This window comes from Arthroderma uncinatum (assembly GCF_011692745.1).
Source record: "Arthroderma uncinatum strain CBS 119779 chromosome Unknown scaffold1, whole genome shotgun sequence".
Taxonomy (NCBI): domain Eukaryota; kingdom Fungi; phylum Ascomycota; class Eurotiomycetes; order Onygenales; family Arthrodermataceae; genus Arthroderma; species Arthroderma uncinatum.
The window spans coordinates 1427274-1453504 of record NW_022983863.1 but is presented as its reverse complement, the minus strand read 5'-3'; the positions used below and the strand labels follow the sequence as shown (position 1 = coordinate 1453504).

Genomic DNA, 26231 nt, shown 5'->3' with positions numbered 1-26231 from the left:
AACCATGGATCTGGGTGCAAAAAGTCACGCGTTTACAATACGATACACAGAAGATGAAGAGATGAACAAGAAGATGAAGAAGACAACAAGAGAAGAAGAACAAGAACACGAAGAGAAGAAGAGGCGCAGAGAGAAAAAATGAAGGCGAGCGTGACCGGTAAGGATGCCCCATGCTCCTATTATAACGCATCTGCTAATGTCCTGATATCGGTCCTGTCCCGCCGCACCGAGGACGCCATCCCTGCCTAGCCTCGACCCCCGGGAGAAACAGGAGTCTGATGCTTATCCGCGACTTCACCTTAGTAGAGCCCAACCGATAGGCTGTCACGAGCATTAGACGAGGATGGAAGAAGGGAGAAGGGAAGAAGAGAAAGGACGGTTGCAGCGCGCGATTTACTAAACGGCGCAACGCCAGAGAATAAAGAGCCTTGCCCGTTGAAGGCAACAGGGATCAGGCCTGCGAGAAACGAGACAAGACGGTGGAGAGACACGACGTTGACATGTCTAACGGCGCTGCAGAAGGGCGTCGGAGCATCACAGAATTGCCGTGCGTGGCCAGTTGCCTTTCTGTATCCTTTGTATCCTTTTTGTGGCCGGCGCGTATTTGCAAAAATAAGAGTATACTTCGTACATGGAGCTCGATGCTACCCTTTTGCCCTCTGCCCTTCTGGAGGTAACGGAGTAGCGTCGCACGAGGAATGAGGAAATAAAAAGGGTAAAATTCCCGAGGGATTTGCACAGAGCAGAAAAGCAAAAGGGAAGAAAAAAGAAAAGAAAAGAAGAAGAAGAAAAGGGTATGGGAAAAAGCAAGGGTTTTTCTCAGGCTTTAATCTTAATTCCATTTCAAGGTATATAGGGAAATCGGGCTCTCTCCCCTACATAACAACTGGCTATCGTCATCACCACTCTCTGCGTCTCGACTTCACCACGCTCGTCGGTGGAAATGTCTCTGCGCGCCGGCTGGATGAATTCGAGTCTTGCTTCCTCATCTCTCCTCTCCTGACCTGCTCGCCTCGTCTGCTCCGTCGGAATGGATTTCATTGTAAGTACTGTCTTTACCCCGGAGTCGTGACCTGACCGCGGCCGCCTCACCTGATATCTACATCTCGATACATCTACATGTCCGTCGTGTATCAAGCTAACAGACGTAGCTCTCCCTGACGCACTTCTGTGAAGTGCATGGCCCAACCTCCATCCTCTGCTCCCAGATACTCCCTACGCAGTGTCAACAGTGCAACCCAGACTCGCCCGGTTCGTCGCCAAACGACTCGCCCTCCTCTCCTCACCGCGGCTCCTCGCCCTCTTCCTCTCTCAATGTCAGAGACGCCCAGCACTCATCTGTCTCGGCCTCTGCGGCGCCAGATCTCAGCTCTTCTCCCTCTTCTGTCCGTTACGTGACCACTTCCGCCATCGAGCCACTCGCCACTCCGCCTGCGTCAGCGCCCGTCACCGCACCGCGCATCGAAGACCACCCTTGGTTTGCGAGTGATAAGCGTGGTAGAGGATCAACGACGGCGGCAGACAGTAAAAAACTGTCTCGCTTTGCTGGTGCAGATGGAGATACCTGTGCGAGCTGTCGACTCAAGCTGCCCGAAGATGTGAGCAGACAGCTTCCCGGAGACGCCGCCAATGGCGCACTCGGAGACCACGATCACAAGCAGCGCCATTCCAGTCCTGTCCTGCGCTCGAGGGAGGTGGTTTACGCCTGTCGAGGCAATCATGCCGACTACGACGATGATGAAGACGAGGGACACTATTCCACCTCCGCCTCGGCATCGCAGCAGCACATTCACTACTCCTCGCCCGCCTCGGTACACTCGTCTTACTCCTCGGATTCGTCCTGTCACACTCACGTAGTCACCTATCTCTCCATGCGCGGGCCCGCGAACCCAGACGACTACGCTCTCCTACGGCGTGCCTCCATCCGTACCTTGTCCTGCGAACTCCTGCCGCGAGGGCTCTCGTCCGGACCTCTCTCCTTTGGTGACCAGTCGGCTGGATACACGGTCGCCTACGTCTTCCGTCTACCGGACCCCATGGCCCGCGGCAAACGTCGAAGCTACGCCCTCGTTGCCCTGGCAGGTAAAGACGCAGGCCGCACTTTCAAGGCCAGTCCAGTCATCTGGCGGACCTTCAGCCGCATCGCAAACAACATCGTCAGTGCTGCTGAGAAGTTCCAGGAAAGCGAGAAGATTCGTGAACAGTCCGCCGTCCACGGCCATGCTGCTGCGAATTCCGGCAATGTCAACGGGGGCGGACGGAATTACACGCCCATATCATCCTTCTTGACCGGCCGAGCCCTCGATCCAGACGGCCAGCCACGAAGAGCTGGTCAAGTCCGGGCCCGCAACCTGATCGAGATTGTAGGCAACGAGTACATCTTCGCCGAACTCCACGCCCAATTCGTCGCATTACTACAGCAGCTCAGTGCCATGTTTTCCTCTCCATCCGACCACTCCGAACTGTTCGATGATTCTGGCAAGGAGTTCGCCTCTTCCTCTCATCGGTCTTCGTCCGATCGACTGCGAGGAAGCGGCCGCAGCAGCATCGACCACGACCGTGCCGGAGACCGTTCCGGCAGCAGCATCGGCTCAGCGACACTAGCCAAACAGTTCTCGCAGCTACAGATGTCGACGTCCGTGCCGAAGCCAATTCCAATCTCCCAGCGCAGGAAAATGGTGGCGTAGGGTTCGCTGCACTCGATCGTCGGCCGACTCTACTGCCTCCCATGTTTCATCCCTGGCCGACTTGACTTGCTCTGCCTGACTCGCCGTTTCTTTTACCCATGTACGACCTGTCACCGCTGCCACCCGGTCGGGCTCTGCCATACCCTTGCCCTTGCTTTCGTTCATGTACGATGTACCCTCTGAAACCAACCACCGCTACCTAACCTACCTACCTTCACCTATGGTCTCGACCCTTCCCACGTCTATCAAACCAACCCGCCATTATCGGTACAGTACGACCGACGTACTCCCTTTCAACCCTCTTACGATGTAATGACCCCGATCGATACCAGACATACCCAACCCATAGATACCACCCCTCCCTCTGCAACTTCGCTTTTTTGCACGAGGCGCCTTTTTCCTTCACTTACCTGCTTTACGACCATCGACTTGCATACATCCATACATGCATTCCGTCCTGAAAAGTATCAAAATTCCAGCATGGTGTTGAAAAAAGTCGATTTCTTTTTTCCCCCTCACCCTCTCCTCTTCCATCTGTGAGGTGAGGTGAGGTGAGGTCCCGATTATTCCTTTTTCCGCTTTACTCCGCCTCCGCCTCTATCATTTCTTCACTCCCCCGCCCTCTCTCTCCAAAGCTGTGCGCAACGCAATGCAACGAGTTTAACGGCTTTCTTTTTCTTTTTCCTTTTTATCGACTTTTTTTCTTTTCTTTTGCAACAATAGGTATTAGACGGGGCAATATCGGCAAGGGCAATGCCGCACGGGTTTCGATACCCTCTGGCTTTCTTTTTCTTTTTTCCTTTCCTTTGCTTTCTTTTCAGGGTGTTTACGGACATGGTCGGTCAGCGATCTTGTGATCCTTCTTGTTCCCTTACTACTTTCTCCTTTTCTTTCCTCTTTCCTTGCTGTTTTTTCTTTCCTCTCTCTCTTACCGACCAACCTGATAGATTTCACTTGTTTGCTGCTTTTTGTTTTGCTCTGTTTCTTTTTGCGGTTTACTTCACGGCTTTACGGACCGGCATTTCCTCGGCTCGATACCTTTTCTTTCCCTTTCTTTTCTCCATTTTTCACTTCTTCAGGGCGGGGACCCCAATTAGCTTCGCTTCAGTCTGTTCTTGTTTCTGACTTCGTGTCCTTCTCCACCGTTGCGACGTGTGTTGAGTCGCTTACCTTTTTTTTACTACTTTACTTAATTACGCCGTACTCCCTTTGAGACATAATTTTATTTAATTACTTTTGATACTTTTAATACCTTTGCTACTTGTCCTGCTTTCACTGTCGTAGATGTGCGGAGTAGTGGGACAGGCCAGATAGTGATATATTGACGGACTTTTTGGTAGCCGAACAAAATATTCAGCGTGTCATGTGATTATCACGAACACAGCAATATTGGCTTGTATTTCGCTATTTTGCTAGAGTAACATGGATAGCAATACGGTAGTATCATCCTTCTTACCAATTGTCTAGAGAACTTGCTGAGAATAGCTTCCTCTCTGCCTCAATTCCTCGTCTTTCTCGTCGTTCTCGTCGTGTCCTCGTCTACTTCCACGAAAACCACTGCTTACTCAGCACAGGAACCGGAAAAACTTGCCAAGAGGGGAAAAAATCCACAACTTCACAAAACCACAAAAATCAAACAGTTACAACATCAATTCAACTTCATTTTCACTCAACCACAACCCAACCACTCATAACCATTCACATCACACATCCTACATCTCAACCTCGAGAACTACCTACTAATATTGTTCTCTATCCTTTCTCGAGGTTCATTACACAGTTTTCCAAGCAGCGAGTTATTACTCCCAACGCTTGGAAGAGGGAAGACAACCCCCTCTTGGGATTAAAATAATACACATATTCCACGATGGCGACGTCGTTTGATAAATGCAAGACGCGTCCGGCGCATATGGATGCCATTTTAAACGGACTCGACAGATATAACCCGGAGACAACGACCGTCTTCCAAGATTATATTGTACAACAGTGTGAGGATAGGACGTTTGATTGCTACGCCAATCTAGCGTTATTGAAACTGTAAGCTCTCCCCTTCTTTCTGAAATGCAGTCTTGCTTTTCTTTCGCACCATCGAGCTCGCATGCCCGTTTTTTTTTTTTCCTTGCAATGATTATTACCCATAAACGTTTCCTATTAACACGACTATGCCTTTATGGTATACATGGGGAGAACTTTTAATATGAGACAAGCTATCGGAAATGCAATTTACCAATATTTATACCTCATTTAACATTTCATGGACATGTTTGGCTAACCACCGAGATGTGATAATGGTATCTAGTTATCAATTTAACCCACACCTACTCAATGTTGAGACAACCACCAACATACTGGTCAAGGCCCTGACCGTCTTCCCCTCACCTGCCTTCTCTCTTTCCCTCGCGCTCCTTCCAGCCTACACACAACCTTTCCACTCAACCCCCACCCAAGGGCCATCCGCCACCCTCCCCATCCAAACATCCGACTTCGTCGAGTCAGTGCAGAAGCTTGCCCGTCTCTCCACACTACTAGAGTCAGCTCAATACGCTCTCTTCTGGTCCACATTAAACTCAGACGACCTATACGCTGATTTAACTGCCGATGTTGCTGGCTTCGAAGAGTTAATTCGCGTCCGCATTGCGGTGGAGGTCGGAAAGGCTTTCCGTGAAATTAGCGCTGAGATGTTAATGAACTGGCTGGATGTTAAGGGATTGGACACCCTTGAGAAATTCGCCGTTGATGTTTGCGGTTGGGAAGTTGATAAGACCGGTGCTTCTGGCGCTAATGATGCAAAGAACGTTATCGTCAGAGTACCAAGGAATAAGGAGAACGAGGCCCGCGGAGAAGTAAAGGGCGAGAAGGTCGGGATTGAAATGTTTGGAAGAGTTATTAGAAGAGGCTTCGAACAGCCTGCTTAAATTTTCTCTTGCCATGTCTTCTTTTCCTTCTCTACAATAGATACCTACCTGGCAGAGGGTTTACCTGTTTTACGTCTTTTAATGGCTTGATATATTTTAACGGCTGACAAGAAAAAAAAATTCAACGACCATCATGTGTTTTAAGTCTATCATGAACAAAAATAAGGATCTACTTTTTAATATCCAATTCTTTCTATTTGGCCAGTAACCTTTCTTCCCACTGTACACCAGCCCATTCTTCTCGCCAGCCAGCCTCTCCTATATTTTCAGGTGCACAATCGGCCGCACAAACGCCCAATATGATTGTTCCCCACTCCATACCTGGATCATCTTTAGGGCCGAGGCCAATTCCTTCCATGCCTTCCTCAAGCATAGCAATTGCATGCGGAACAAGCTGTAGCTCAAATACACGATCCCCTCCACATGATTCACAGCGTGGAATCTTGCTCTTGCTCCCGCCACTAGACTGCACTTTAACGTGCGACTGTGCCTGGTTTGAGCTCTCAGAAGCAAATATTTTCCCCACCTCGTCATTCGTCGAATATAGTAATGGCGTTCCTCGGAATTCATATCTAAGGACTTGCTCCGGGTTATGTTCTAGACGGGTAGAAAAGCGAATAAACGACTTGTCCATAGATGATTCGAAGAGATCTTTTTCTGTCTCCTTTTTAGAGGAAGAGGGTTCGTCTTCTGTCTCGAGGGTATCAATTTTAACATTGGACGGTACTGTGGTTTCTTCAGTTTTGGACAAGGCTTCATATTCGGCATCAAAGTAATAGTGTGGATATGGTGGAGGGAAAGCGGATTGTTCTGGCCAGGGAGCTTGTGGTCCTGCCATGGCTTTGGGTTGTTGTTGTGAAGGGGATGAGATGCGTGCTTTCTGTGCAAATGTTTCAGGGAGATCCTTTTCTGTTGTAGGCGACGGTGTGTCTGGCTTTTGTGGTATAACTGCGGCAAGTGATGATGTAGGCAACGCAGCAAATGGATTACTGCTTCCGCCGATCGTAGATGTTGAGAATGGATTCGAGTTTCCAGACATGTTAGAAGAAGGCTTCACGCCGAATAGGTCCGCCCCGATATCCCGTTTCGGTTTGTTTTGCGCCTCTTCCTTTTGCTTCTCGGATACTTTCTCTCTCTCCTCTACACTTTTATGTCTCTTCACACCCCGCAATGCGCGTATGCTCCCCTGCTTGCGATTGCAGGTACGCCTAACACAGCCAAATATATATAGCCACCTCTCATCATTCGCAAAGTGTTCGGGGAGGTCGGCATTTAGTTGTAGGATAAGTGGCATTGGGTCATTGCAAATCTTGCATTTCGAGAAATCTCCTGGTGGAGGGGTCGCGGGGTCAAGCCATGTCTAGGAGGGAAAATAGTGTTAGCAATGAAACAATTTTATATATATCTTTTGATGGATAAATATCGTTGAGCCCAAATACTCATATACAAGGGATAAATAGTAGGTTGCGACCCAAAGCAATGAAGTTTGATATACTCACTGGCCATCCACCTAGGTGGCTGATTGCATCGCTGATTTCTTCCTTGGACGCGTATCCAAGGAGAACCCCTGTTTCTGTATAGTCTCCAAGTTCCTCGTCTATGCCAGACGAGTCACTATCGTAGGGATCCATCTTTCTTCCTGTGGTGAGATATTGCTTGTCTCTATACAACTTTTCTATCTATCTCTGCAATCAGAAAAATGTTTATCGATGAGTCACGTGATGATCGCGATAAGAGGTGGTGACTAATCATGCCTAAATTTTGTTTCTTTGTCACGTCTCGAGATTGCAGTACGGAGTAGAAAAGAATAATATCTAGTTAGTTACTAGACTTTGCTTGGGTATTCACATTTGGTCCTTTATCTATATTTTTAATTACGGAGAGAGATGGCTAGGTGACTATGTTTTCGAGCAGGAGGAATTTATCAAGATTCGTGGTTGCTTGTCAAATATCTAACACAGCGATTTCAATACTACAAACGCCAGGGTTATTTATTGTCAAAATCATTTCATGTTTACAGCCTAAATGACTCGACTCCGTCCTTGGAATCTAACCCCTCTTTGGCCATCTAGTGTCTAATTTTCCAAGTTTGAACTGAAGGTCTTTCTGTTATCAGGTACCAATGTATTATGCCGTTGCATATGGAGTAGTAATAATTTGATGATTCTTTCTGTCTAGTAGATGCCAGTACTACGTATACCTCTCGCTAGGAACAATGCATTTATATTAGAATCTGAAAATTTTCGATACCATTATCAAGTTGAAAACAAGACGATGCTGTGACCCAAAACACCGGAAATGCCGACAGCCGGGGTGGAGCCGTGTTTGTTTAGCCTCACGTTAACTCGACATCCAACTTCCATCTTCAGCTTCAGCTTTATTTTCAACTTCTTGGGGTGATGTCAGGCATCTGCATGCAATGTCTTGAACATATCCCGCTTCCTCGAAGTATCCTTTTCATTGTTACTGCGACAGGGGCTGTTTCTGAGGCTGTGTTGTTTCCAATACAGCCGTGGTATCGCGATTAGCCAACAATAAGGCCAATGATCAGCCTAGAGGCACGGGCTACGGCATTAGTACGTGTATAACTAGCGAATATATATGCAGCCGTCCGTCCTTATCTTTGGCCGTGTCGATCCAAGTACGGGCCCGTTGGCACTCGCTATTAATAACCCACCTGCTTTGTTCTGTGCAATCTTATCCACGCAATCAACTGCATGATACTCCCGACGCTTGAGTGCATTGCATCAATGAGAGATAAATAGGTCCTTGTGCACTGCAGACTGTTTAAGGGCGATCCGGAAGACCGTGGAACAGGACTGGTACTTCGTTGTACTTGCTGCCTTCCCTGCTGTTGTGACTTCCCCCTTACGCGTAACTGAGACCTTTGCTGCTGTGCTTGCGACAAGACAAATTCTACGGCTTGCTGCAGCTGTCTCTGATAAAGGGACATACGATATGCGTTAAACCGCCTTATCCCTAACATTCATTGGCATATTGATCGTACGACCGCCGTTACAAAAGTCCGGTGTGACGAGGACTCGAACTTGCAGAAGCATCCATCCATTCTTACCCTGATATCCTAGAATCGGTTTAACTAGGCGCAGCTGCAACCAAGTCATCATGCATATCATCCGATCTACCCTCGTTTTCTATGTTCTACTGTTGTCGGGCTTCGTGGTGTCCCAGGACGCCCAACGGCCATTGGGAACAGAGCTGCCTGCGTCTCCGAAGGCCCCGAAAAGAGTTGCAGTAATAGGTACGTTTTCAATTATGCTGCAGATACGAGTAATGGAAAACTGTCAAAGCAACCCGCAAGCTAAGTATCTCTAGGTGCTGGGTCCGGTGGTTCGTCTGCTGCTTACTATCTCCGAACTTACGCCGATTACTTTTCCGTTCCTATAAACATTACAATATTCGAGCGATCGCCCCATGTCGGCGGACGATCAACTACAGTTAATGTTTTCGATGACCCATCCCTGCCCATCGAGCTGGGGGCATCGATATTCGTCGAGGCCAATAAAAACCTCATGAAAGCTGCAAAGACTTTCGGCCTTACTATCCAGGGCGCTGGAGATGGTCGACCCAAAGAAGCAACAGACAGCGTGGGTGTATGGGATGGAACTAAATTCGTCTTCCAGCAGAGAGAAGGAAACTACAGATGGTGGAATATCTTGCAGCTGCTCTGGCGGTATGGATGGGCTCCAATGCGAACGCAGGATTTGATGAAGTCCACGATCGACAAGTTCCTGAAATTATACCAATACCCGCTCTTCCCATGGAAGTCGCTATCTGAAGCTGCACGGAGTAGCGGGCTGATCGAGTCAACCTGGGCTACCGGGGCAGAGTTTTTGAAAGCAAACCACATCTCGGAAGCATTTTCGAGAGAGATTATTCAAGCAAGCACTCGTGTGAACTATGGCCAAAACCTTCCGCTCATACACGGACTGGAGACCATGGTGTGCATGGCCGCGCAGGGAGCAGTTTCAATCCGGGGAGGGAACTGGCAAATATTTCGCGGTATGGCTGCAGCATCTAAAGCAGTTTTGAACCTTGAAACCGAGGTTACAAACGTGAAGAGACGAGAGGACAACGCCTATGCCGTTTCTTATGTTACGAAAACTAACACGACGGAGCAAGAAGCGTTCGACCACGTCGTCCTTGCAGCACCGCTTCAGTTCTCAGGCATTAAGCTTGGGCCTACTATCAATAACCGCCCAGATGAGATCCCCTACGTCAAGTTATACGTGACCCTATTCTCCTCGCCTCACAAACTGTCCCCGAAATACTTCAACCTCCCACCCAACGCCCTGGTACCCGAGACCGTTCTCACCACCTTACCCAAGGGACTTGACTTGGGACATCGCCGTGATGGGGTTGGCCCTACCGGATTCTGGAGTATAAGCACTCTGCAAAAGGTACGGCCACCGGTGAAACAACGGGTCAACGTTCCAGATCACTATGTGTACAAAGTTTTTTCGCCTGAGCCACTGAGCACAGCATTCCTATCGGGTATCCTAGGAATCAAAGGGCCGGCAAAGGGATCCATATCCGATTTTTTGCAATCCGATATCAGCTGGAGCCATGAAAAATTGTGGCATTCATATCCCGTGCTATACCCGCGTGTGACGTTTGAAGAAATCCAGCTAGCTCCAAACCTATGGTACACGAGTGGGATAGAGAGTTTGATTTCAACCATGGAGACGAGCTCTCTTTCTGGGATGAACGTTGCTGCGCTGATGGTTTCCCAGGAGACAGAGGATTTTAAGCCGAAGATGAATATGTTTGATTACGGCTTACTGTAGATCCGTGGGTCGATTCTACTGGTATGTGAATACGGTTTCTGGATACCGAGACAGTGAAATGTCGCTTTTTGAGGTGTAATATTGTTAGTCACAGTTCCGTTCGCTTATCCGTATGAGTAACAAGTGTATCTGTAGACGAATATGACCTGTTAACCCAGTAATCCATGCTCCGTATGTTCCGTCCAGCAGATAAAGAGCAAGGGTAAATTAGGCACCAGAGCCCAACCGGAAGCCGCCATGAATTCCCCGTGTCGGGTTTTCCTGTCAGTTGTTTGCTCGCTCTGTTTCTCTTTATTGGCACTGGGAATACTTCCGCGTAAGCGCCAGGCTATCGTACAGGGGGACCATGTTCTTCATGCCAAAGTTGATTCGAAAAATTCCTTTATCCGGATGGAAATCCAAGATTTAACCGGCTCCATGCTAGCCATGACCAACCCAATTTGGATATGGTAAGGTATCAAATAATTTAGGTATCAACGAACATTTAAACGGGAAAGAGATATGGAGAGAAACGTACGGCTAGAATGTAAAAGTCTGTAGAAAGTAGTAAAATGTAAATGTAAAACTACTGGAGCTAGAATAATTCATACTTTGATAAGAGCTAGTCATTACCACTACCTGTTTCACATCATGCAGTTATCGTCTTCATCAAAACCAGACCTCACTTCATTCTTCATCCGAATCACCCATATCTTCTTCACTCTCTCCATCATCGATATCGAAGAAATCATCGTCGTCGCTATCGCTGTCATTGTCTTCCTCATCGCTTCTCAGGTCTAATCCTTGGGCGGCCTCGCAGATCTCGTCAACTTCCGCCTCAGAGTCGAATGATCCACGAAAACATTGGCTGCGCATATTTTCTTGTAGTTCTGCGGGAAGTTCGTGACCGACCTTTTCAATGAAACCATGGATAACGTCGTCAGTGAGGTAGCTCCCCTCGCTACCCCAAGCTCTAGTCAGAGATGGTATCATGGAGTCTGGGAGCTCGTCTTTGATAACACCGGCCGACTTCTGGGTACGATAGTGAGATATCATAGCTAGAATAAAGTGGAAATAGAGGTAACGAGCTCGGGGTCTGGCGTCAGTGGCAAAGATCAATTTTTTCTGGTGTAGCTCCCCAAAAGTCATACCCGAAACACGAATATCTTTCAAGCCAGAGTGGTCAAGAAGAATAACCTGCCACTCTCGTGGCTGGCTCGTGGGCGATCCATGAGGGACAATAACAACTTGATATGCGTTGAATGCCTTTTCGAATTCAGTGGGAAGAAAAAGACCGTTCCGCGCAGTATTAATTTCGCCATGAGCATCTTTTCCGAATATATGATTCATAGCTGGCTGTCCAAAGGACAACGGAAAAATGTGCGCTGTAATGAAGAACTGTCGCATGTGCCACTCCCCAGTCAGGATATTGCAATAAGTGGTCACTCTACCTTCTTGTCTTGATCCGTATGCTGCCGTGAGGGACTTGATGAAATCTCTCTGTTTGTCTCTAAAGGTCTCTCCCCTTATGCTGAGAAACAGATCAGTGTAAATGGCTCTTAATGTTGTTCTGTTTCCCGTCTTGGGGAAGGTCAACACCTTCTCCCGCTTCTGGTAACGTTCTTCCCTTCTCATTGCTGACCGTCTCCGTTCGTCTCTGGCGGCTTTCTGCCTGAGGTATTCTTCCTTGGCCGCTTCGAAGGCATCATCATCCGTGGGCCATGTCTCGCTTCGGCGCTGCCAAATCAAATCCTTGATAGCATCCTCTAAATCTAGTACAGTTTGTGTTGTTCTCCAAAACTGGGGCGTATCATATAGTTCTTCCCTCGATTGCTGTCGAGCGCGTTTGTAGGCCTTCCGGGCAGATTTTATGAGCTCTCTGTGTCGCGCGGCACGCTCTTCTGAGTCCATATTGTGTTGGCCGACTAAAAGGGGTAAGCATAGCATTCATGGAGGTTCAGAAAGTAACTTACCAGACAATTACAAGCTGATGCACTGGTGAGTGGAAACAAAGATGACAGTCTTAAATCATGGGTTAAACAACTGATTTCCCGAGTGGCTGCAGCCGACAAGGGGAGGGAAAAGTAGTAAAAGGTGGGAAATAGCCATGTTTATATTGCTACCTAGGTAAGAGGAACACACCAAATAGTCAATAACATCATAACTTCCTATCTAGGTAACTTCCATATTGTCATTTATATTCACGTGACTCGTGGTCTACATCTGACTAAGCACTTAGGTAATATTTAACCTGGAGGCTGTCTCCATCGATTAGGGCTGGGTGGAGCGTAACGGCGACATGGTCCGGATCGCCAACGCCTACCATGTCATACCCTGGATCATGTCCTAGATCATGTCTGGATCATGCCTGGATATTTGGATCATGCCATAGATCGTGTCTCTTGGAGCGTGATATGACTTTGCTGACTCGCCAAAACATGTGACTGCAAACATGTGACGCCCGCGAGTTTCCGCTTCGGGATAGCTAAAAGAAGCAACGTCAAAGAGCCGCAACTTTCGTCCCATCAACTTTCCATCGTCACCACCATCACTTTCAACCATCACCTTCACTCGCCTTCTTGTATCTCTGCATCCCTACCTATTCCGCTTGGCTATTCTTACTATTCCACTGCAGCTATGTCAAGCGTTCTGCTATGTAGCCCGTAATAGCGTTAGGCCCTTAAGCGCTTTCCGGTCTCGTGCTTTCTACTGAGTATATCCACCCCTCCTCCTCCCGTTCCATCCTTCCATGGACAACATCCTCTACCGCGTCCTCCAGTCGTTTATATTACCTGAAAACGACATGTCAAAGGCCTTTTGGAGACTGTGCGAACTCCTGGCTCGCCAGGGCCAGCAGGAGCTTCCGGATACTTTCCCACCAGAAACTGACGAACAGCTCCAGCATCTATTAGAACAAATGAACAATAGGCACAGGAGCCAAAGCCGGAGTGGTGAGAGTGAAACCGCCACAACGGAAACCACAAGCAATAGCGATCCGACACCTCTGGATGCTGCCTCTGGCAGTAGTAACGATTTCGACGTCCAAACCCTCAAATCCTCCATTTCGAACCTCTCTCAGGACAACGGCCCCATGCTCTTCGACGATAACTCTGCATCCATCATAAACTTCAAGCCATCAGAACCACTACGAATAACCTGTCTTACCATCGGCTCCCGTGGCGATGTTCAGCCCTACATCTCTCTCTGCAAGGGTCTTTTGGAAGAGGGGCACAGACCCCGCATAGCGACTCACAAGGAGTTCGAGCCTTGGATAAGAGGCCATGGAATCGACTTTGCTCCGATCGATGGTGACCCGGCAGAACTCATGCGAATCTGCGTTGAGAACGGCATGTTTACATATGCTTTCTTGAAGGAAGCATCTTCCAAGTTCCGTGGGTGGATAGATGATCTCCTTTCCTCTTCCTGGAAGGGCTGCCAGGACTCCGATGTCCTGATCGAATCTCCAAGTGCCATGGCCGGTATTCACGTTGCGGAAGCCATGGGAATCCCATATTTCCGTGCTTTTACTATGCCCTGGTCAAAAACAGCCGTCTACCCTCATGCTTTTGCTGTCCCAGATCGCAATCTAGGAGGCACATACAATACCCTGACCTATATTATGTTTGACACCTTATTTTGGAAAGCTATTTCCGGCCAGGTCAACCGATGGAGAAAGAAGGAACTTGGTCTCCAAAACACAAGTCTCGACAAGATGCAACCCGATAAGGTGCCTTTTCTCTACAACTTTTCACCCTCTGTCGTGCCTCCGCCACAAGATTATCCAGAATGGGTACGCGTGACCGGCTATTGGTTTCTGAACGAAGGATCCGAGTGGGCTCCACCAAGTGAACTCGTAGCGTTCATTGACAAGGCTAGAGCCGACAAGAAGAAACTGGTATACATTGGTTTTGGATCGATAGTCGTCTCTGACCCTGTTGCCATGACAAAAACTGTGGTCGAATCTGTAATGAAAGTTGGTGTACGATGCATCTTGTCCAAAGGCTGGTCAGATAGGCTAGGTGATGCAAAGAGCACAAAGGCAGAAATCGCACTACCTCCAGAGATTCACCAAATCACCGCCGCACCCCATGACTGGCTATTCTCCCAAGTTGACGCGGTAGTGCATCATGGCGGAGCGGGAACGACGGGGGCAAGTCTTCGAGCTGGTGTGCCTACTATTATCAAACCCTTCTTTGGAGATCAGTTCTTCTTTGGCTCTCGCGTACACGACCTAGGAGTCGGAATGTGTATGAAGAAACTAAACGTTGCTGCCTTCACGAGAGCACTATGGGAAGCAACCAATAGCCAGCGCATGATCATAAAGGCAAAGCTAATTGGAGAACGAATCCGCCAGGTAAATCTCCCATTCTACTGTATTTAAATTGTCAGAATATAACTAACCCGTAATATAGGAAGACGGTGTTGGCAAAGCTATCCAGTCCATCTACCGTGACCTAGAATATGCCAAAACTCTCACTCTCTTACGCCGAACTGCTTCTGGCCATCCTTCAACTGACGCCGAGGATGAAAACCTCGAGGATTTCTTAGACGGTATCGAAGAATCCTGGACATTCGTCGGTGACGAGATATTTCCCAAAACCCAGGATCCCAAGAGCGAATTGAAAGCGCTGATTGATGGGGCCGCTGCCGGGACGTTACCGCCACTAGATGATGACGGAGAGGAAGATGTGGCTTGTTAATACCCGAGCCCTCCGTTGCAATACGCTATGGCCCACCTATGCTTTGATGCAACTATTATGAATGACTTATGATGCCCTGATGAAAGGTGGGTAGGATGGGATAGGTCAAGGCGCCATGGTGCTTCTGTTCGTTTTTTCTTTCCTTTTTATTTGTTTCCTTTCTATCCTTATGCATAGTCAAGCATTCTCAGATATTTGCTATTTACCCTGCATACCGTCATTTTAAACAGTCTTTTCCTTTATTCTTTGAATTGTCATTTGGTCACCCATCTTCCCCTTTGCCATTATGCCATTTGTTTGGCATCCCCTCCGGTTTTAATCTTCTTGTATTTGATACTCTATCTTCATTTCTTACTCTCTGGGAGCAGGTTTAGATTGGGATTTGGTCAGATTGGATTGCATTATTACTGCAGAATTAACTACTTGCTTTCGTCCATTTGTTTGCTTGCTGCCTGTTATTGATCTCGCCTTGCGCTTGCATAGTATTTGACGCGTTTGCTCGTTTCTTATTCTTCGATGCCACACTTCCTCTTAATTTCATTTAGAGGTGCACTTGAGATCTCACTTATTAGAGACGGTTAGAATGCTACATGGCTTTGACTATCTCATTTGTTCTAGGTGTTACAGCAATTTCTGTTATTTCTGTTCTCCATGTACCATTCACTCTTTGCTATGTTACCTGGTCTTCAAATAGTGAATAATATGAATGTCTAATATCTGAAATCTCAGCATTTGTGCCACTTTTATCCTTCGAGCAAGTGTTTCCAGAGCATTTATACCTACTGCCATCCCAGCCCACACAACATTGAATACCAACGGAATGACGGCCACCAAGTATCGACTCGGTGTTGAACTGAAAATATAAACAGATGCCTTTTTTATATCCCTTCTAGGGTTAACCATCTGTTCATATCCGCCTCTTTTCACCTTTACTCTCCTCATCTTTGCCTTCCGCTTTCTCCTTTCGTCTCTGCACCACGTCCCAGTTATATACACGGGCCGTTGCAACTTCAAGGGTCTAAACGGGGAGCATGAGAGCATAAGTTGGTTAGTAATTAATAACGATGCTTTGAACCAATGTTGTAAGCCATGGTGGACTAACCGTAACCTGCTCCCTTAGGAACTCCATGTCCTCTTCGCAGTTCTTAAAACTCACTTCCGCAGCTCGTAATTTCTCTTCTAGCAGTTCCTCTGCCTCGTCGATGGGGTATGCGAGCATAACGTTCGCTCCAAGCCAGAGGAACACCTCATCCGTATCTTCGGGTAATACCGTCGCATGCGCATATAGTGTGTCGTTCATGTCAAATGTAGTTTGGATGGGTTCGTTGGTGCCGGCCTAACAAATATATCCCATCAGCATCGCAAACAGCTAATAGCGGAGTATGTTGAGCCTGTCACTCCGTACCGCTCTCCTGACCTTCAGAAACCTGACGGTCTCTAAGGTTTTCCTTATATCTGGGATCTTCTCTTGTAGGCCCTGTGCACGTCGTTGCGTATTGACTTCCATAAACTGATATTTGGACACCATCTCCTGGAATGATCGGAGGGTGGGTTCGACATCTGTTCTCGAAGAGACGTAGTCGGCCACATTGTCGACGAAAGGAGCGGCGGGGATGCCGCGAGGGTTAGAGCCCGTCGCCGGGAGGCTACGCTTTCTATATAATTCGGGTTGTCAGTCATTTTCGGCCGGGACTAATTGCGAGCGCTTTGGTGAAGGGGGGTGGTAGAGCGAATGTGGGGGAGAGCCAGTATACTTGTCTGCTTGTTTCTCTGCCATCGCAGTGGATGCCACAGGTTCCTAGTAGTGAATTTGATCGCTCTTGGATATATGTGAGTATTATCTACTCATAGCTCGCCGATAATAGCGGAGCGTGTGAAAGGAAACCAATTTGTTGACCGCAGCGGAAGTTGTAACTAATTATTTTGGTGGTGGGAAAACGCCAGGAGTGACGTCGTTTTCGACCTCCCCCAAACACCAAGCTCCATCGACAACTCCGGACTGAAGACCTTGTCGCTCAATACTCGTGCGTACTGCAGTTAAGGCAGACTCAATTATTGTCTATACGCTATAATAAATGAACTGCACCCTCGTTTAATCCGCAATGGTGCTATTAAAAGCTACTCCGTGCATTATCTCCGCCATTGAAGCTCTCCCTCTAGCAACACGCGAGGCGCTCTCGCTTTCGGAAACCCCTGACTTACAGGCTCCTATATCTCATAGCCAGCTTATATCCCTTGCCCGAAGCTTCTCCCGTCGGCAATCCAGGTCAGGAGGCGCGGATGGAGAAGATGAAGCTCAGGCAACGGCTGATGCGCTGGTGGAAGGCAGCAAGTATACATTGAACAACCTCCTCCGTGGAACAGAGCTCTACATCCCTCCTCCACCACCGAAGCCTGCGCCGGTAAGTGGTTATATCTATTAATTATACCCTTATCTTTAGCTTAGTATAATATCAGTACTAACCTACCCGTCTAGAGCCCAGAATACCTTGCCCTCAAAGCCAAGTTACAGGCAGAAGCAGAACAAAACAAATATAATAGTCTCCTCCATCCTCTTTCTTTATCCGAATCCAAACGCCAAGCGTCTCCCATATTTGCATCGCCTTCAGACAGAGTACACGGCGGTGCCAAACAGTCCGTTTTTATGGACGGGCAAGAATCCGATCCAATCACTCCTTCCCTGGTCCTAAACATCCTCGTCTCTATACTCTTCACCGGATTCGCAACATACTGGGGTCTGTCAAATTTCCGAATACCAAAAGTGTCTACTTTGTTACCTTGGTCCACGTTGCCTAGCTATGTAGCTAGTGATCCCCATACCCATTACTACTATCCCCACGCGCCCTCTTCGCAACCATTCCGAGTGTTTGTTTCTCTCTTCGCTGGAATCTTGGTTGGGGTTGCGGAAGTGGTTGTTTATGCCTCTTATTTGCGAAAGGTGGAGAACGCAAAGAGTAAAGAAAAGGCGAAGGTAGAGAAGAAGGTGCTTATTGGGTTGGTTGAGGACCTCCCAGGTGATAAGAAACATGAGCCCGCAAAGGTACCGGTGTCATTCAAAGATAGTGAGAGGGAAGAGATCTGGGGCAAAGGTATCAATGGCGGAGCTCGAAGGCGAATCCGCGAAAAATGGGCTGAGAAGGAAAATGAACTGGGAAATGAATAAGGGAAGATGGTGTAAGTAACCCCTTCAATGGATATTGGATTTTATATACCCCAGTAGGTTGTTTCTCAATGTTTGCAATACGTATAGATCAAAATATACATATCAAGGTTTTATGGCAGGGCTTCGTGCAATGCAAAATCTCATATATAGCGCAAATTCTAGGATCTATGTAGCCTCCCTGTATAGCATGTGGATGTTGACTCGATCAGCAGCGGACGCCGCTACACTCTTTTGCGAAACCCTCAGTTCGGGAGAATATCATCCGACCTCTAAGCCAAGTTTCTCTTACCATACCTCTCATGGTCTTGCCCTGGTAAGGGGAGCATTTATTCCTAAATAGCATAGTGCTTGGCTCAACAACCCATTCCGCCTCATCATCAAAAACACATACGTCGCCGTCGTAGCCAACGGCTAATTTCCCCTTCGTCGTATCACACGACACCTGTGCTGCGGTATTGCTGCAGCACCATTGAGCAATTTCCTCCAGAAACGGCTTTCCCGCGGGGGTTAGACCACCTTTATATCGGCGGTTTATTTCCGTCCAAAGTATGGGTAGCCCAAGTCCCACCGACGATATTCCTCCCCATGCTTCGAGGAAGTCTCCCTTCTCTCCAGGTCTCTCACCACCTGCGCTTCCGGGAATGTGGTTTGGAAGCAGCTTCAAGTTTGGAGTGCAAGGCGAATGGTCAGAAACTATTGTCTTTATGACTCCATCCGAGGAATGGCGAAGTAGTTCATCCCAAAGCTGATCTTGGTTGGCCTTTCCTCGAATCGGGGGACAACACTTGTACCTCGTATCCCCGTCTTGGATATCTTCAGCGGCTAGGGAGAGGTAATGAAAGCAGGTTTCTGCAGTTATCTTGGCGCCTTTACCACGGGCCTCGCGGAGCAGAGGGATCGACTCAACCGCCGAAAGGTGCACAATATGTAAAGGAAGGTTTGGTGCAACATGAGAGAGTGATAGGATCTCCTGTACTGCCGTAGTTTCAAATTTGGGGGGCCGGGATGATAGAAAAGTTGAATATGACGTAGGAGGCACATTGGACGCGGCGCACCCTCCATGTTTCTGGCCCGATGATCCTTCTGGCTGGGCCATTTCAGCATGGAACATGAGAACGGTTTTTTCATCTGCCAATTCTTCCATTGCGGATTTAATGTCTCCACCAGAAACGGCCGGGAACTCATCAACCTATCATGATTTTAGCAATTGCTTTCACTCTTCAATATGGGAATGGTACGATAAAGAATGCATACACCGCTGTCAATCAAAAACCCTTTGAACCCTTTCACGTTATTCTTCACCAATGGCTTCAGCTCAGAGGCATTATTTGGAACCAATCCACCATAGAACCCGTAGTCTACCCAACACTGGCCCTTCGCTGCCTCAACCTTCTCTTGCAGCCATGGAACCGTCGTAGTTGGTGGAATAGAGTTCAACGGCATATCAATTACTGTCGTGACACCACCAAAGGCGGCTGCTTGAGTGCCTGTGTAGAAGCCCTCCCATTCTGTACGGCCAGGCTCATTCAGATGGACATGCGCATCAACGAGGCCCGGCATAAGGACCCACGGAGAATAATCCTTATATGAAGTTTTAGGACCTGAGAATTCGGATGCAGGAAGCACGGTTTTGGAAATTGAAGTTATTTTGCCCGTTGTAGCTGAAATGACAATAGTAGCTGGCGTCAGGACTCCTGAAATGATAGCCCTAGATGAGGCCATAACAACTACTTCGACCCCTTCTGGCCTCTGCGGCATAACCCTGGTATCCATGATATAAAATGACAGGTCCACTGGTTCTAAAAACTTGCTAGTTGTCTTAAGAGACTCTTGTAGATGTGCTAGAAACTGGCTTGTATATATACTTGTTCAGGCGTGGGGGTCAAAATGGAGGGAAATGCACGTGATAAAACCCGGACAACGGAGGTCGCCGCCACAGGAAAGAGATAAATGATAAACAATCTTTCTGTTGCTAATATTGACTGGTAAATTCTAAGTCGATGGCGTAGTACTTCGTAGATTTGACTGTAAAAAATTGGGTACTTCACAATTCGTCCTTACCCGTAGCCTCTGGTTCTATACTTTCATTTTTATTGCGGCCTGTATGATCCGCATCAGAGGCTTGCGCACCAACCGTCCTTGCAAGCTGCGCAATCTCCTCATCGTAAACTGTCCATTCGGGCACCTGTCTTCTGGCCCTGTCGAGTTTCGGCTCCTTGGTTTGCGGGTTATTACACAAGTCGATCGTTTTCGCAGTCTTTAGCGATTCATCCGAACACCAAGTCTCGCACCAAAGCCAGTCCTGCGGAAGACTCTTGATAGGAATAGAGTGCTGCATGTGGTTAGGTAGATCTTGGTCAAGGTTAGATAGACTGGCTGGATCAGCGGATAAGGACTGATATTGCCCTCGAAGTCTGTCACCGGCGGCAATGGCACGGAATCGCTTGAGGTCAACGACGTAGAGGGCAGAAATGTGGTATGGCCGGCCACGTAAGAACCGTTTCCAGTACCCCTGATTCCAGAACCGGAATCCCTCAATCTCTGTACGTGAGTCGCACATGGGTGTAAAGCCGTAAGGCGCTCCCTCGAGATCGAGTGAGACAAGGTCATACATATCGGTGCGGACGATTTGGTCGGCATCCACGAAAATCACCTTGTCTAGTGACAAAGGGAAAAGAACGTCGAGGAAGAGGATCTTATAACCCCAGATTTCTCGCTGCTTTTCACGCTGTGGGCGGAGCCAGTGTGGCCACTTGTATGTAACCATTTCGTAGGAAAATCCGTATTTCTCGGCAAGGTGCGGCACGAATGCCTTGAACGAGGGTGATAGGAACTGCTCGATAAACCAGAACTTGACTGAATGTTTTGTGTGCTTGGTGACGGACAGCATCATGATGTTCAGCATTCGCTCATACAAGTGGCCACTCGCGACAGAGAAGATATTAATATCAGCATGCTTCTCCTTCTTCGTCCTAGCTACACCGGAGAACATCTCGGACGCATAATTCAACCCTTGGGAGAGGAAATTAGTTGCTGAACCTGGTTTTTTAACTCCATCTTCAAGAACGTCATCCGACTCGTGGCCTGGCTTGCGAGACAAACGAGGGAACAGTGTCTTTCCTTGGAACGAGAGTAGAGAAACCTCGTTGTTCTCGTCTCCTGGCGTTGGAGTGTATCCCATACCACCAACACTGTCAAGATTGAATATATTTTCGCTCCTGCCTGGTTTCAACGTTATTTGCCAATGGCCAGGCTGTGCCTTAAACTGGAAGTACCCGAGATTGGCCATGACGATGGTATCAGTGAAATGGGGGTCTTTCTCAGTCCCCAATAGAAGCTGGACTCCCCTTGGAGGTTTCTTATTCGACAGATCCCGAGAATGGCCTTCAATCAGGATATGCTCAAGATCATAGATAGCATCAACATTGGTACCTTCCTTTAAAGAGCTGAGTTTTATGTTATCCAAATCATGAACCGAGTCCTTGGGGGCCACGAGCCAAGATGGGGGAACATCCATTCCGAGATTCAACAATGCTTCCACTGGGATTCCACGGAAGGATGCACCTGGTTGTCTTAGTGAACCATCATCGTGGAAAGATGGCGCGGCCTCAAGAACGTGTCTATAAAACCTTTTTACTGGCAGCTCCTTTATGCTCTCCAGAGGAGTTAAGAATAACTTCAAAGAAACGCCGCTGAGGTTGGACAAAACCTTCAAGATAGGAATCCACCGCTGAGCAACCTCTGTTGCCGGATCCACGGTCGCAACAATTTGAATCAATGGCTTTTCCGTGTTTGATATAGTAATAGCAGAGTTCTCGCTTGCCCATCTGGTGAAAATATCAGTACGAACCATGGGGCCAGATTGAAATGTTCCTTGTGGGATATCCGAAACCGTTGAAAGCGCCACGAGGGACGTCAGTCTTGCGAAGGCCGAGTGGTCACGAATTTTATCAGTCGCTTGGAGTGCCTCGAGAGCCTTCACCACAGGAGTAATACGCTTAGAGCGTTCATACTGCAGTGCTAACTCCAGATCTTGACCATCTAGGATTGTTGTTTGATTGAGTGGTCCTATCAGCCTTCCGTTCAGGAAAACATGTATGCTACCTCCTGTGACCCCTAGCTCTGAAAGCAATGGTTGAATGGATGAGTAATAGCTTTCAATGCTAGACGAGGTGTCTGGGTCCCGTTGACTCTCGTCTCTTGTTTCTTTCTTGAGTAAAGCAATCAGAGCATCGACATTAATCTCGCGTCCACCACCAAGGAGGCTATGGATCTTGGCAGAAAGTCCATTGCTGCCTTGTTCAGCTGGCGAAACAGGGTTATGCAATAGAAGAATTTCAACTTCAGGGTTCGCTTTGTAAAATTCGACCGCGTTAGCCAATTGTTTCGCACTGTGTTCATCATCTAGATCGATTGCAAGAGCGAGTTGCGCCCATTTATCAATAGAGGAGTCACTCTTCCCAGGTATCCGGGGGATTAATTCAAACGCGTCCTTATGTTTAATATAAGCGTCGTTTATATTTTTCACAGTCACGTCGCTCGCATCCTCGGGGACAATTAACGGGTTGCACTTTGGCGATGCGTCCTCCAAGTAAAAATTAGGAAGCCACACATCGTCCTTGTAGACACCCTCGTAGATACGTCGTTGCATACCCTGCACATCCTTGAAAAGTCTGTCGATCAGGAAATGCATCCAATTTTCACCCCGTTCAAGAGGTGCGGCGTTTGCAAAGATGGGGGGATTCTCTCCATCTGCAGCTAGTCGTTTAAGGTACTGTTTTGATTTCAAAACGGCAGCATCGAGCTCAGGCGACTTCAAAACGTCTTCCAATGAGGTAGCAGATCGATCCTCCTTTAGTTCTCTGTCTTTGACAGCGGCCTCAAAGCTAGTTTTACTTGGAACCTTGAAATTTTGTGTCGAGTATATCTATTATCAACGGATTAGCATTTGTTCAAGTATGAATACCAGCTTAGAAGGGATACGCGAAACTTTTTAACTAGAACGTACCTCTGTAAAATAGCTGAAAAGCGATTCCAGCCCATAAGCATCTTGCAAATAATACGCAATTTTCGCTTGATCCCCCGAAAGTTCGCTGATGTGCATGGGAACCAGTCCAAATCTAATAGGTACCTTATTCAGGACAAACGCTTGCATTTCCTCAACAAACATCGTGATATCTGCTTTATCGGCCAAGTCTAATGGTATAATGACGTTGTGGACGTCACGGCGGAGCTCATGGAACTGGCCAGGATACATCGGTTGCAAGAGCTATATCTCATCAGCATTGACGGGATTTCAAAAAGTTTTGGGGTAGTTAATTGGACTTACAGTAGTGATCTCGTTTGACCAATCTTCATAGCGAGGATCCTTCTCCAGATCATTCAGCCAGATAATGACATTTCCTCCCTCAATATCGTCTCGATAGTCATATCGCTGGATTCCTTGCACAGTCTGAGCTTTTGAAATGGCGGAATTAGATAGAAGCTTAACTGCGTCTTGTGCAGGCAAACCAAGCTCATTAAGAGAGTTCAAGAGTTTCCGTTCTTGTCTTAAATGGGCGAGAAGTGAAAAAGCATCAACATTCCGAGGTGCCATCTGCACTCCATTGATCCACATAGTGTTTATACCGGGCTGCAACCCTTCCTCCCTGTTTTCTCTATACTCAGCGAGAAATTCAGGGGTAGCATTGAAGCTGGCGGTTGTCTTTGAGTGTCTAGGGAAATCATCCGATAGTTTTGTCAGGGTGTCGAATGGATCATCACTATTCATAACAAAGCTAGCTGCATTTAATCCCAGGCTTGACACTTCGGATGAAGAGAGAGGTTCCAGGTCTGCAGTCGAGCTTTCTGCTAGACCATTGACAGCCAACGTCGGTTTCGTGTCTGTCACTGTGTCTTTATGGTCTCCTTTTTCTTCACTGCGGTCATCGATCATAATATAATCGGTACGCTTTAGAGAAAGCTCAACACCATATCCACTAACGTAAAGCGGTTTTGCCGGTCCAGTCGTAGCTGTTGAAGGTCGATAACGAACCCTATAAGAGATCTCGCCATCTCTGGCTCTCTTGCTGACTGCCTTGTGGAATTCGCTGAAAAGAGGTGAAGTAATATCCGCGTATAAAACTAATGATTGCTGGCTTTCATCGTCGTCACCGTTTGGAACAGCAAGTATACGATCAAAAGGAAGCATTTTCTCAAGTGACCTGGAAATAAAAGCAATAGAGCAAATTAGCTTGTCAGCAGTCTTTCAACCATTTGTTTCATTCATCATTCATATCTCGTCTTTTTCAATCTTTAACAAATCACGACTCACGCACTCGTCCCTTCCAGCAATTAAAGGCTGCTGAGCATGCTCTAAAGTAGGCGAACAATATTGGGCTCCATCGTAGTGAGCCCAGACCTGACACACCGCGTCCTGTGCCGCCATCAATGAATTCTCAACGGAGGTATTATAGTACTGGTAATGAGCCTGGATTCGGGGCGCGGTAGATCGAATCGAGAGGGCAAACTTGAATGACGACAAAGTAGCTGCGTTCGTAATATGTCCTTCATCGCTAAGCACCTGGACGAATTGTTCGTATAGGTCTTTCTCCGTGGTGGCATCCGCGAATCTACCGTCGGCGATGCGGTCGAGGAGGGGGAAGTAGGACGTCGCATTCTCTTCAGCTGCTGTTTCCCTAATATTATCAGTCAGCCAGAGCCAGTGTGGACTATATTACTGTAACCGAATCAGCTTACAAGAGTTCCATCAGATATGGAGCTGAATTGAATGATGCGCTCAAGGCCACGTTGACCGACGGGCTTGCTTGAGCCACATTTGGGAAAAGCGCAATGGCAGCTAGAAATAGCTTCAATGGCCGTAGAGGCCATGGCTTTATGAACGACATTAGGACTGTGTCGTTGTAATTCCAGCTCTGAGCATAAGGGAATCAATAAATCAATCGTGTTCAGAGGTTATTATAACGGCGGAGATAGGCCTCGGGGCAGCTTCAAATTAATTATTTCTTCTGCAAATGCATATCTAGAAAGAATACCGAGTCGCCATGAGATCTGGCACGGTTTGCCAAACGGATTGGTGCGATGTATGCTATATAGTCCAGGCTGACGTTGTTGTTTGATCCCACTCCGCGGGCCGATGGAGCTTGCGGCCTCCTTCTGGCCACATTTCGGGTTTTCTTTACATCATCAACCCTGGACAGACAGGTTCAAAATGACATCAGTTTCACTACGACAGAGAAAATGAATGGTATTAAATAATTATATTTATTATAATACGCAGCATACACTCCATATCTGCATTAACTATTATGAAGCGGCTTTTAGCGATTAATAATTAATAGGAACACTTTTCAATCGCTGGGTACAGGGTACAGTCGGTCAGGCTTTCAAGCATCAAAGCGTACATCAAAAGTAGAGAGAAACAAAGGGGGCCAACATCCAGCTCAAGAAAGAGACAAAATATCGGAGGCATTAGAAGCCATAGCTAGAACAGATACAAGAATCGAATCCTCCAATGGGGCTATTCCCTGCAAAAGAAATCGCTATTGTCGGGTATGAAAATCGAGCGTTTGGTTAACCTGAGGGTGGTGAAGAGGGTATTTGTTCGTTTGTTGGATGGGAAAAGTTAACTTAATCCGCTCGCGAGAGACATAGAAAGACCTTTAATCTCCGTGCGCCATTTGCAAGAAACAAAAACAATAAAATCAGAAAAATTCTCTTTTATTTCCGGCCTGATAAAGAGAATCGTGTTGCGTCGTCCGTGGTAAGAGATCTGGTGTAAGGAAAATCTGGTGCCAGTCCAGTGGTTTGGGGACAGTGGTAGTAGTAGTAAACGTTTGGCTGTTGAAAGTTCGCCAAATAAGAAAAGAAACGAAAGTGGATGGTAGCACGGAAAATATTTATGCGAATCGGGGTATCGTCGAGGTTATCCGGAGGAAAAAATGGGTGGGTGTGCTGGTTGTGGCGGAGGTATGACACGTAGA

General features: G+C 47.5%; 9 protein-coding genes across 9 annotated transcripts; 5 read left to right on the top strand and 4 right to left on the bottom strand.

Annotated features, from left to right (window-relative positions):
• Window positions 1-1030: 1030 nt before the first annotated feature.
• GIQ15_00446 (uncharacterized protein) lies at window positions 1031-2687 on the top strand (the record flags this gene model as incomplete). Its single annotated transcript, XM_033547863.1, has 2 exons — window positions 1031-1042; window positions 1152-2687. 2 exons carry the CDS (start codon window positions 1031-1033, stop codon window positions 2685-2687), a joined length of 1548 nt encoding a protein of 515 aa, XP_033408814.1.
• Window positions 2688-4554: 1867 nt separating this feature from the next.
• GIQ15_00445 (uncharacterized protein) lies at window positions 4555-5602 on the top strand (the record flags this gene model as incomplete). The annotated part of the gene is made up of 2 exons (XM_033547862.1): window positions 4555-4724; window positions 4987-5602. 2 exons carry the CDS (start codon window positions 4555-4557, stop codon window positions 5600-5602), a joined length of 786 nt encoding a protein of 261 aa, XP_033408813.1.
• Window positions 5603-5795: 193 nt separating this feature from the next.
• Window positions 5796-7233, bottom strand: GIQ15_00444 (uncharacterized protein; the record flags this gene model as incomplete). Its single annotated transcript, XM_033547861.1, has 2 exons — window positions 5796-6962; window positions 7102-7233. 2 exons carry the CDS (start codon window positions 7231-7233, stop codon window positions 5796-5798), a joined length of 1299 nt encoding a protein of 432 aa, XP_033408812.1.
• A 1492-nt stretch (window positions 7234-8725) lies between these two features.
• GIQ15_00443 (prenylcysteine oxidase) lies at window positions 8726-10407 on the top strand (the record flags this gene model as incomplete). Its single annotated transcript, XM_033547860.1, has 2 exons — window positions 8726-8861; window positions 8936-10407. The coding sequence occupies 2 exons, from the start codon at window positions 8726-8728 to the stop codon at window positions 10405-10407; spliced, it is 1608 nt and encodes a 535-aa protein (XP_033408811.1).
• A 666-nt stretch (window positions 10408-11073) lies between these two features.
• On the bottom strand, window positions 11074-12297 carry GIQ15_00442 (uncharacterized protein; the record flags this gene model as incomplete). Its single annotated transcript, XM_033547859.1, has 1 exon — window positions 11074-12297. The coding sequence occupies one exon, from the start codon at window positions 12295-12297 to the stop codon at window positions 11074-11076; it is 1224 nt and encodes a 407-aa protein (XP_033408810.1).
• An 838-nt stretch (window positions 12298-13135) lies between these two features.
• Window positions 13136-15086, top strand: GIQ15_00441 (Atg26p; the record flags this gene model as incomplete). Its single annotated transcript, XM_033547858.1, has 2 exons — window positions 13136-14740; window positions 14799-15086. The coding sequence occupies 2 exons, from the start codon at window positions 13136-13138 to the stop codon at window positions 15084-15086; spliced, it is 1893 nt and encodes a 630-aa protein (XP_033408809.1).
• A 907-nt stretch (window positions 15087-15993) lies between these two features.
• Window positions 15994-16863, bottom strand: GIQ15_00440 (prefoldin subunit 3; the record flags this gene model as incomplete). Its single annotated transcript, XM_033547857.1, has 4 exons — window positions 15994-16104; window positions 16189-16422; window positions 16492-16741; window positions 16841-16863. The coding sequence occupies 4 exons, from the start codon at window positions 16861-16863 to the stop codon at window positions 15994-15996; spliced, it is 618 nt and encodes a 205-aa protein (XP_033408808.1).
• A 325-nt stretch (window positions 16864-17188) lies between these two features.
• GIQ15_00439 (uncharacterized protein) lies at window positions 17189-18249 on the top strand (the record flags this gene model as incomplete). Its single annotated transcript, XM_033547856.1, has 2 exons — window positions 17189-17488; window positions 17563-18249. The coding sequence occupies 2 exons, from the start codon at window positions 17189-17191 to the stop codon at window positions 18247-18249; spliced, it is 987 nt and encodes a 328-aa protein (XP_033408807.1).
• Window positions 18250-18414: 165 nt separating this feature from the next.
• GIQ15_00438 (UDP-glucose:glycoprotein glucosyltransferase) lies at window positions 18415-25136 on the bottom strand (the record flags this gene model as incomplete). Its single annotated transcript, XM_033547855.1, has 8 exons — window positions 18415-18477; window positions 18539-19438; window positions 19504-19910; window positions 20311-23176; window positions 23258-23518; window positions 23579-24452; window positions 24567-24926; window positions 24988-25136. 8 exons carry the CDS (start codon window positions 25134-25136, stop codon window positions 18415-18417), a joined length of 5880 nt encoding a protein of 1959 aa, XP_033408806.1.
• Window positions 25137-26231: the final 1095 nt, after the last annotated feature.